General features: G+C 37.2%; 1 protein-coding gene across 1 annotated transcript in view; it reads left to right on the top strand.

Annotated features, from left to right (window-relative positions):
- Positions 1–11,369, top strand: part of LOC126260454 (dynein axonemal heavy chain 6) — a 1,163,459-nt gene extending 1,152,090 nt beyond the window's left edge. Inside the window, exon 106 of the mRNA XM_049957783.1 lies at positions 11,123–11,369. Coding sequence (XP_049813740.1) covers positions 11,123–11,352 — 230 coding nt within the window. The 3' untranslated portion in view covers positions 11,353–11,369. The remainder of the gene's footprint in view (positions 1–11,122) is intronic.
- The last annotated feature ends 748 nt before the right edge of the window (positions 11,370–12,117 follow it).

Below are 12,117 nucleotides of genomic sequence, written 5' to 3'. Positions count from 1 at the left end.
TAATACTCACAGAACACACCAATTACTGATTCTTCCTTGCCTCGTGTTATCTGCATCTAATCCACAAGCTACTGAGTTGCTAAAGTAGAGGATTTAATTTTTTGGAATCTATGTTGACTCCTGCCTAGGATTTTCTGTGATGCAAACAAGTTTATTAATACATTATACAGAATGTGTTCGAAGATATTTGATCTAATTGGTCTAGTGCTAAGAGGTCTGCAGTTTTCAGGTACTGCAGTCATTTCTTTTGTAAAAAGGTAGCACCAAAGCAATTTCTTAACACTCTGGATACAGTACATATGTGATGGCTTCATTACTTATGTTTGTCATGCGTTTAACAACAAGTTTAAATCACACTTTAATATTCGTATTTTTGATACCATAGATGTCTTGAGTATTAGTGCTTTTCAACTTATTTATGATTCTCATTGCTTCTTCCTCACTTGTTGGACACAGGTACATAGAATTTTATAATGAACATCTTTTCTCTGGTAAAACGTTTATAGCACTTCTTGTTGGAGTTAACATATCCTTTGGAAAACTTATACATACATTTATGAACTAGTCATTAAACGATTTGGCTGTAGTTTCTGGGTTTCTATGTAATGAATTACCCATTTGATTTCATGAGGCTATTATTTATACATGTTGCCTTTTCTGTTTCTGAATTATGCTTTGTATCGAGTTGATAATGTCCTGTTCAATAGCCATTTTCTGTGCATATTTTATTCGTTGAGTGTAGATTTTTTTTATGTAGTACCATTTTAAATGCAAGCAATTAGTTTTATATCTAATGATTCTGTGTAGTACTTTAAGCCTTTTGCTCAAAAACTAATGCCCATGTAATCCATTTGTTCTGCCTTTCTTTACTTGTTACACATCTATTTTTCATACGGAACACATCTTTAATATACTCATTGTGGAAAGTTCTTGTAGCGTACAAATACTTCAGGATTACACACACACACACACACACACACAAAAGCACGCAGACGCACGCACGCAGGTCTATGCCACTACAGGGTGCCAGCTATACTGACAGTCCCATTGCTATTTTGTAGCTGGCGGACTGGTTCTGATGGAGGTAGTGTCAGGTGGGGTGCATACAGTAAGAGGGAGGTGGGAAGCAGGGAGAGGAACTGGGGATGGGTGACTAGTGGTTCCAAGATAAGTGGCCCGTATGCTGACTAGGGGTGCGGGAGTGAGAGGTGCCATGATTGTAGCGGCCGTTGCGAAACAGCGCCTGCTGAAGATGAGATAGGGATGTCAAATGGGAGGGGGTGACAGGATGTAGAAAGGGGAGACTGTTGGGTGGAAGGTGCAGGAACAGTGAGTAACCTGAGATTAACACCAGAGTGAGTGGAGGGTGTGTTGTGGGGGTAACTTCCCACTGCACAGTTCAGAGAAGTTGGCAGTGGAGGGAAGGACTCAAATGGCTCAGCAATCACTGAAATTGAGCATGTTGTGCTCAGCTGCATGTTGTGCCACCGAGTGATCAACTTTGTTATTGACAACAGTTTGGCAGTGGCCATTCATCCTGATGAGCAGATGGTCGAAGTCATACCAACATATGTACGCACGCTCATTGTGTGTGTGTGTGTGTGTGTGTGTGTGTGTGTGTGTGTGTGTGTGTTTCTTTGGGCACGCGTGTGCTGCATGCCTGTACACATTACTCTAGCTCGCCAAAGGATAAATGTGAAAGTTAGCAAGTTTTCTTCTCTTAGGTGTGCCTACCAAAAACAACTCAAGACTTCTGCTTTTCAGCAAGTGGCTCCTTTAATTCTTAATATATTCACACTATTTGGTTATAAAGCGGCTAAAACTGTTTGCACAGTCTTTGTCACTTTGAATTTCAGTCCAGCCTTCTTTAGGCAGATTGTGATTGTCATGCATTTCATGTTATTTAATATAGTGTTTCCTGGGCTTCCAACTTTGTTCTTCTCAGATTACTTGATCTTTTTGATTAGATTTATTTCAGTTACCGCTATTTTACAGTTATCAGCCTGGCAACAATATAAAGTAAAGCAAAAGCACTGTAGTAATTCTAGTGTTGTCACAGACTGTGTTATGCAAATTGCAGGAGATCACAACTGAGCGAAGATACTCTTTCACACTCAATACCTTGAATAACCATCGATATGGTCACCACACAATATTATTTTGTTGTTTCCTTTGTAAGTGCTAACCTTATTTAATACAACAACTTTCTGAAAAATGGCTTAAGACTTCTGTCAGGTGAACAGCAAACACTGTTGATGAAATATTTTGGATTTTCAATTACAATACAACTTCAACAGCCGAACATACAAATCTTTTTCATTAGGGTCATTCCATGTCAAGTGGCCTACGGGTCCCCACTCGACCACTCCAATTTCGATGAAATTTCTACAGGATGTACATATAGACCTTACGTGAAGCACTGCCAAATTACAGCTTCAGAAGTAGTATTGTGGGGCCACAAGCCACCTTTTCGTAAGGGCTCATTTTTTGACATTGCAACTAAAATGAATAAATGGTCAACTTTGTTTTACCATTGTTTAGGATCTAAGAGTCCTGTCACGCTGAAACTTTGTGATCCTGTTCAACTTTTTGGGTACAATATCTTAGCTGTAAAACAAAAGGTGAAACTATGATAAATTCATCAGTGTGCTATCAAAGTGGCTCATAAATCTTGCCGTGCCAAAGTTTGACTATACTTTATTGTCTTGTATCTACTGAAAGAATGACTTTCTGAAGCTGATACTTAGGTTATCTGCAACCTGTCAGCATGTCATAAAGCTCTGCAACTGGCATCCAGATTGCTCAAGTAATAACTGAGTTATCTGAGTTCACCTTGTCTGATCAGAAAAAGTTATTTTTTATTTTGGAGACAGACCAGTTCAGTGTCAACAATGTTCAGTGTCAACAATGGAGTTTGGTAACATGCTCCAACAATCAGTCTGAAGCACACTGTTGCGTAGTGAAGAGTGTTCAGAAGTTGTGTGTGCCTTTTTAAATTATGTAAAGTATGTTGCCATTACTGGATAAACATCTTTTTTCGGTAAGTAAAAATTCTTTCAAGGTAGGGGGTGACTCCTTAGAAATGTTTATCAGGTTATTTAATTTGTTTCTGTTGTATTCTCAAGGCAGTTCCCATTATCTATGATTGTTTAATATTTTTCAGTTGGAAATATACACCATTTCTACTTTATCTAATATTGAAACAAACAGCAATTGGAAGCATAAATTTAATTGTAGTGTAATGGATATCAATGAGGTTTCAGTACCATGTGTCATTGGCCTTGCAGATAATTCTGCATGTCATCTGAAAACATACACACATCAACAAGGCTTCATTCCAACCAAAGAATTTTCAGTAGAGCAACAGGAATTAATAAACCAAAGAAGTGAGATATGTCTTACTGAAAATGCACAAATATGCTTTCATCACAAAGCAATACTTGTGGACAAATATGACTTTCCTTAGAGATCTTGTTGTAATCCTTGTGGTGCAAAGAAACATTCTGTTAAAAAGGGTTTACGGATTGTCAATGTGGAAGCAGCAAAACAATTGCAAGCTGTGACTAAGAGCAATGTGAAACCTGGTCAGAAGATCTGTCCAGCTTCCAGAAAACAATTTTTAGCAAAGAAAGCAGAAAAATCACAGTCAATGTCAAACCAGTCAGAAGATGAAGCATATCCAGAAGTATCAATCGATTCAAGTCTAACTGCTGTAGGGGTCTCCCCTCTAAAATTTCAGAAAGTATCAAAAAGGGATGTGAAAGGTTAAGCAAAACGAAAAATAAGTGAAGCTCAAGAGGCAACTGCGAATAACATTGCTGCTGCTGGAGGATTCACCCAGAAAGATCTTCAAACACCTAGTACAAGCAAGACATGTCCTGATTGTGAAGATTATAAGCAGCTGATTAAAGAATTGAAAGAGAAGTTGCAATTGTCAAGGCAGCCTGAAAAATTGCAAATACTGACATTAGTACCATAAAGTTGGACTATAAAAGAGACAATGCAAGAATTTGGTGTTTCAGAGAGGATGGTAAAAGCAGCTGGAAAGTTACAGTCAGAAAGTGGTGCATTAGCTCTGCCAAAGAACAAGTGCGGCAAGAAGATTCCAGATGCTGTAAAAGAAAAGAGTGGTAACATTTTTTCAGAATGAAAAATTTAGCTGAATTTGTCCAGGTATAAAAGACTGTGTATCAACTATAATAGAAGGAAAGAAAGTTTTGATACAAAAATACATTCTCCTGAATAATTTGAAACAAATGTTTGCTGCATATTGGTTTCAGCATGAGCCTAAAATTGGATTTTCCAAATTTTGAGAATTTAGGCCAAAATGGTGCATCACTGTGGGTGCTGAAGGAACCGACTCAGTCTGTGTTTGCACTTTACATCAAAATGTGAAACTGATGCTTGCAAACACTCCAATTAAAGAAGATTATGAGTCTGTTTGCTAAAACAGTGTGTGATTTGGAATCCAAAGACTGCATGCTTCATCGCTGTGAAATCTGTCCGGGATAAGAACTACTGGAACAGTTTTTAGAAAGTAGTTTTGAAGACAAGTGATCCATATGATATCACTGAGTTCAAACAGTGGGTGCACACTGATAGAGGCACATTAGAAACCAAGCAGATGACCACCGAGGATTTTATTGAAGATATGATTTCAAAAATTGACAAACTTTCCACTCATCATTATGTTACAAAGCACCAGAGCAAGCACCTAAACTGCATAAAAGAAATCTGCAAGCCAACTGAACTGATCATATTAATGGACTTTGCTGAAAATTGTTCCTTCATTGTACAGGATTCAGCTCAAGGTTTTCACTGGAATAACAGCAAAGCAACTTCACACTCATTTATTGTGTAGTTCAGAAATAACTTGGACATCAGCAGCATCAGCTACTGTATAAGTGACAGCCGAAACATGATGCAATCTCTGTACATGGTTTTATAGTGAAATTAATTGAAGATCTAAAGTGTCTCCTTGGAAAAATCAGACGCATTTACTACTTCAGCGATGGGTCAGCAGCGCAGTACAAAAACTTCAAAAATTTTCTTAATCCCTGCCGCCACCAAAATGACTTTGGAATCTCAGCTGAATGGAACTTTTTTGCTGCAAACCATGGAAAATCTCCATGTGATGGAACTGGAAGAATTGTAAAGTGCCTAACAGCAAAAGCAAGCCTTCAAACACCAACTGAGGACTAGATTTTGACACCAACTGATTTGTTTAAATACTGTACAAAGAATATCAAAGCAACCCAATTCATTTTTGTTTCAAAAGAAGAAATTGAAACATTAAAAACTGAGCATGAAGCAAGGTACAAAAATGGCTGCACAATCAGGAACAAGAGATAATCACCATTTTGTGCCATTAAATGAAAAGCAAGTTTGTGTTAGAAGAGTATCCATGATACAAATTTTTTGGTGGCAAATGTTGACCAAAGTCAAGTAACAGTTTCATTCAGAAATATTACAGCCTTACAACTGGGCCAATACATTGCCTGTATATATGATGGAAAATGATGGATTGGCAATGTGTCTGAAGTTTCAGAAGAAGAAAATGATGTTTTAGTCGTTTCATGCACCCTAATGGACCTGTACAATCATTCTATTGGTCAGCTAGGCAGGATGCTCATTGGAGTCCAAACCAACACATTATTTCTGTCAGTCCAGCTCCATCAGCAACAAGAATGGGCCGACATTATAGCTTGTTAGAATCAACTGTAATTGCTATTGTAGCAAATTTCAGCAAATGAATTAATAAGAACTGAAATATTTGGCTTTGGAACCATAAAGAGTATGACTGGTACATGTACTTTTTAATGTAATATAAATGTAAGTTCATTAGATTATTATTATTCCCCCCCCCCCCTTAATTTATATCTAAAAATTCAGCCAATGAGTAGAAGGAGTTGTCTTCTAGAAATTCTTTTAACTTATTTTTAAATGTTAGTTGGCTATCTGTCAGGCTTTTGATGCTGTTTGATAGGTGACCAAAGACTTTTGTGGCAGCATAATTTACCCCTTTCTGTGCCAAAGTCAGATTTAACCCTGCATAGTGAAGATCATCCTTTCTCCTGGTGTTATAGCTATGCACACTGCTATTACTTTTGAACTGGTCTGGATTATTAACAACAAATTTCATATACTGTGAGGATCCCTAGATTCTTAAATAGATGTCTGCAGGATGACCGTGGGTGGGCTCCAGCAATTATTCTGATTACACGTTTTTGAGCAATTAATACTTTTCTACTCAACGATGAATTACCCCAGAATATGTTGCCATACGAAAGCAGTGAATGAAAATAGGCATAGTAAGCTAATTTACTGAGATTCTTATCACCAAAATTTGCAATAACCCTAATAGCATATGTAGCTGATGTTTCAGCAGACCATCAATGTGTTGCTTCCAGTTTAACCTCTCATCAATGGACACACCTAAAAATTTTGAAAATTCTACCTTAGCTACAGACTTCTGTTCAAAGTCTATATTTATTACTGGAGTTGTGCCATTTACTGTACGGAACTGTATATACTGTTTTATCAAAATTTAAAGAGAGTCCATTTATTGAGAACCACTGAATAATTTTGTGAAAAACATCATTTACAATTACATCACTTAGTTCTTGGTTTTTGGATGTTATTACTATACTTGTATCATCAGCAAAAAGAACTAACTTTGCATCTTCATCAATGTGGAATGGTAAGTCATTAATGTATATCAAGAACAGTAAAGGACCTAAGACCGAACCCTGTGGGACCCCGTACTTGATAGCCCCCCAGTTTGAGGAATCAGCTGTTGTTTTAACATTACATGAACCACTTATTTCAACTTTCTGCATTCTTCCAGTTAAGTATGAATTAAACCATTTGTGCACTGCCCCCCTCAAACCATAATGATTTAACTTATCTAAAAGAATTCCATGATTTATGCAATCAAAGGCCTTTGAGAGATCACAAAAAATACCAATGGGTGATGTCCGGTTATTCAGAGCATTTAATATTTGATCAGTGAAAGCGTATATAGCATTTTCTGTTGAAAAGCCTTTCTGAAAACCGAACTGACATTTTGTTAGTACTTTATTTTTACAAATATGGGAGCTACTCTTGAATACATTACTTTCTCAAAAATTTTTGATAGAGCTGTCGGAAGAGAGATTGGGCGGTAGTTGTTCACATCCGACGTATCCCCCCTTTTTATGCAATGGTTTTACAATGGCATATTTCAGTCTATCGGGGAAAACACCCTGCTCCAAAGAGCTATTACATATGTGGCTGAGAATCCTACTTATCTGTGGGGAACAAGCTTTAAGTACCTTGCTGGAAATGCCATCAATTCCGTAAGAGCTTTTACTTTTCAGTGAGTTTATTATTTTACTGATTTCAGAGGGAGAGGTTGGTGGAATTACAGTTGTTTCAAACTGCACAGGTATGGCCTCTTCTATTAGTAGCCTTGCCTCTTCTAGTGAAGATCTAGATCCTATTTTCTCCACAACATTTAAAAAATGATTATTGAAAATATTTTCAATTTCTGATTGTTTGTTAGTACACTTGTCATTCAGTTTTATGGCACTAAAGTCTTCCTGTGCTCTTGGTTGCCCTGTTTCCCTTTCAATAATATTCCAAATTGCTTTAATTTTATTATCAGAGTTACTGATCTCAGACATGATACACATGCTTCTGGAGTTTTTAATAACTTTTCTTAGTACCGCACAATAGTTTTTATAATATTGAACAATTTCGGGGTCAGTACTCCCTCTTGCTGTTAGATACAGTTCTCTTTTACGGTTGCAAGATATTCTTATTCCTTTAGTTAGCCATGGCTTTTTATATGTTTTCTTGGAATTATGTTTAACTATTTTCTTGGGAAAACAATTTTCAAATACCCTTAAAAATGTATCGTGAAATAAGTTATATTTCAAGTTTGCATCAGGTTCCTTATACACTTCATCCCAGTCTAGTTGCTGTAGGCTTTCCCTAATGTTTGCAATATTTATATTGTTAATTGAATGCACTGCTTTGAAAGTCCGATTTGATATACTGCATGGAGCTATGTCATGTACCGTAACTAGCTGTGCACCATGATCTGAAAGACCATTCTCAACAGGATAAGCATTTATGTCCTTAAACTTATCTTAGTCTATAAAAAAGTTATCTATTAATGTACTGCTGTTCTTTGTTATCCGAGTAGGAAAATCAATGACGGAGCTCAAATTGAAAGAACTGAGTAATACTACAAGGTCATTCTTCCTATTACACTCTTTCATGGAGTCAACATTGAAATCCCCACAAATGATAATTTGCTTCCCCCTGTCTGACAGTTTTCTAGAAATAGCTGGAAGTTCCCTGAGGGGGACCTATACACTGTTACAATTATGAAAGTGCCATCATTTAGTTTAAGTTCAGTGGCACATGCTTCCATATGTTGCTCTACACAAAAATTTTTAGTTTCTAAATTTTTTACACTGTGGAAGCTTTTGACATATATGGCAACTCCTCCTCTCATCATATCTCTACTTACATGTGCAGCTAATTTGTACCCATTGATGCTAACCTTTTGCATATCAGTGACAATGTGATGCTCAGACAGGCATAGTACATCTATTGCACTATCAGTTTCTATATCTTCTAAACAAAGCAGAAGCTCATCAATTTTATTCTTCAATCCCCCAATATTTTGATGAAATATACTAACATTATTTTTCACTTTACTTTTGTGAGTATCTTGAACTTTTTTAACATCTTTAGTACTTGCCTGGCTGAGTTTCCCACTGGACACTGATCTTACACTAAAAAAGTTTCCACTATGAGATGTAGTTCCTCCCCCCTTTAAGTTTCCTGCTATCAGCCCAGCCAGTTTACCCTTCCCTTTCTTGTTGAGGTGTAGGCCATGTCTAGTATAGTCCCACCTACAGAGTGAATCAACAGGAACCACACCAATGTGTGACCCTGCACCAGATCCAAGTAGCCGTTCCAACTCCAAATTAACTCTCTTGACAGAAGAGCCCAAATGAGGTCGGTCGTGGCACTCCAGAACTGACACAAACCCAACACTGGTATGACTCAATGTTGATGCAATCTTTGCCAGGTCACACTCTATGCTGTATCCCGGATCTCTGTCAATACTGTTGCCCGGCCCACCCACAAAAACCACAGAATCTTCCTTAGTAAAGCCTCTACATAGTGAACCTAAATCCTCTGTAACCTGCTCAGCCCAGCACTAGGTTTGAAAAAACTTGTGACCTGGTATTCTGACCCTAATTCATCCTGCAGAAGTTGGCCCACACCCCTAGCATGCAAACTACCTAGCAACAAGACACATTTGATACGACAAGATTTATGGGCCACTTTGATAGCACACTATGATGGATTTACCATAGCTATGATATTGTACCCAAAAAGATGAACAGGATCACAAAGTTTCAGTGTGACAGGTCTCTTAGATCCTGAGTAATGGTAAATAAAAGCTGATCATTTATTCATTTAAGACACAATGTCGAGAAATTTAATGTAATGTAATGAAAACAAGTTTATTTGAAACTTCCTGGCAGATTAAAACTGTGTGCCCGACCGAGGCTCGAACTCGGGACCTTTGCCTTTCGCAGGCAAGGCAAAGGCAAAGGTCCCGAGTTCGAGTTTCGGTCGGGCACACAGTTTTAATCTGCCAGGAGGTTTCATATCAGCGCACACTCCGCTGCAGAGTGAAAATCTCATTCTGGATCAGTTTATTTGTTCTTAAATGCAGAGTGTCCAAGTTAAAAACAACTTTTTCCGATCAAACAAGGTGAGCTCTTTTCAGTGGTGCCAAGAAAAATCAAATTTGAGTGATCCCTTTTGAAAGTGAGCCAAAATTGACTGATAAAATTTTTTAGCACACTTTGATAACTCAAGTTAATATTTGAGCCATCTGGGTGCCAATTGCAGAGCTTTGGCATGCTGGCAGGCTGAGATAACTAAAGCATTAGCTTCAGAAAGCTACTCTTTCACCAGATACAAGGCAATAAAGTATAATCAAAATTTGGTATGACAAGATTCATGAGCCACTTTCATGAATTTACCTTAGTTTGACCTTTTGTAATACAACTAAGCTATTGTAACCAAAAAGTTGAACAGGATCACAAAGTTTCAGCATGACATGTCTCTTAGATCCTGAACAACGGTAAAACAGAGTTGATCTTTTATTCATTTTAGTCACAATGTCAAAAAACAAGCTTTTACAAAAAGGTGGCTAGTGGACCCACCATAGCCTACTAATTATGAAGCTGTAATTTGGCAGTGCTTCATGTAAGGTCTATAGGTACATTCTGTAAAAATTTCATCAAAATTGAAGATTGTCGAGTGGGGAGCTTGTCTAAATTTAGGCCACTTGACATTGAATGACCCAATACTGCATTTTACTTAATTAGTTCTAGTCTTTACATTGTTTATAAACCAATTTTTCACAAATATGCAGCTGACATCATTTTTATGTTCTGACTTTCAAAAGTGTGATGCCAGTGAATAGTTCCGTTGGTTGCATTGAGGTCCTTCCTGTTCACGAAGCCAGTGTTTATACTACGTTCATGAGGGCAGTGTTCAGTAAAACACCCTATTCTTGACCTATACCCTCCACTCAGCAGTGCTTCTACATACTTTTATTATTTGTGTTACCTAAAGAAAATCTTTTTCTCAATTAGCTTATTAATATGACAATAAAATGGAATCTTCTTAATGCTTCAGTTTCGAATTAAAACTATCCTGTATTTGGAGTTATCCGCAGAAGAGACAAGAGTATTCTATTAAATAACTTAATACTCTTGTTTAGCTGTTGTTTGTCATGCCTGTTAATTGCTGTACCTAGTATGGACAACTCAAGGAAGTAGTGAGATTGCACTGTTTATAATACTACTTTAGTTTGAGGTGCACCCAATCTTATTTTAATTGAAGTCTTGAGACAGCATGTTTACAGTAATGTTTTCTCATCCTAAGTTTTGTAATTCATTCGGATAATGCGAACTTTTATTCCCTCAAACCTTTTTTATAGTTCTGTATATACAGATATCGCCATGGTCAGTTCTTCTATGTAAAAATAAATTTGTGTACTTTGATGTTGATGAAAAATAAATTTCAATTTCTGTGTTCACAGGCGAAATGAATCCTCCTCTTCCTGTGACCTTACTGACACCCGTAACTGCACTTACTTACAAAGGAATAAGATATGTCGCACCACTGTATAAAACATCTGAACGTGCTGGGGTGCTTTCAACTACGGGTCACAGTACCAATTTCGTCATTGCTTTTTATCTACCTTCAAAGCAAGAGGAAAGTTACTGGATTTTGAAAGGTGCAGCTCTGTTAACGCAAATAACGGACTGAATATGCATACTAGTTATTTGCACGTTTATTTATTTATTTTATTTAGGTTGGTGTTGTGTCCACGTAGGAGGAGCTTTTGTAATCGTATTTCTTAATAAAGAGATTGGAATATTTGTATATAATTTTCGAATTTTCTGCTCTCAAACAACTGACCAGAAATTCCTTTACCATCCTGTTTCTATTGTTATATGGAATTAATAGACATTCATCAAGAAGAATATTAAACAATAACGGAGCACAATCGTCTCACTTTCTTATACATTTATTAATTCCGAAAACTGGCAACCGCGACGCAGCTGGCACAGCAAAAGCAACACAAAATTCTTAACACTACATTCCTTCAAACGATATCGCGAAACAATATGGTAAGAGTTTATGTACGATAATTTCCTACATCTGTTCACTTCATTCCACCTAATTACAACGTACTACATACTAGATTATTTACATCAAACAGTGCACCAGTTACACATTTTTTCACACTTCACACTACGCGTTTCAAAACTCATCCACATCGTATTTTATGTGATGTTTGCATAACACACTGTCCGAAGAAAAAATTGACACTCAGCACGGTGACTGAAGGGAGCAACTAGTTTGTACCTCTGTAGTGCCATCTAGCGGTGTACAACAGAAGCACGGCAAGTGTCATCTCGCGACGATCGAAGCAACTAAACCATGGCGAATATAGCAAATATGTATGTACACCGCTATCGCTTTTAATTACAACACGAATTCAGGTAGAGGAAACAGAGAGACAAAATT

Source organism: Schistocerca nitens, chromosome 5 (assembly GCF_023898315.1).
Source record: "Schistocerca nitens isolate TAMUIC-IGC-003100 chromosome 5, iqSchNite1.1, whole genome shotgun sequence".
NCBI classification, from domain to species: Eukaryota; Metazoa; Arthropoda; class Insecta; order Orthoptera; family Acrididae; genus Schistocerca; species Schistocerca nitens.
This window is presented reverse-complemented; position numbering and strand designations above follow the sequence as displayed.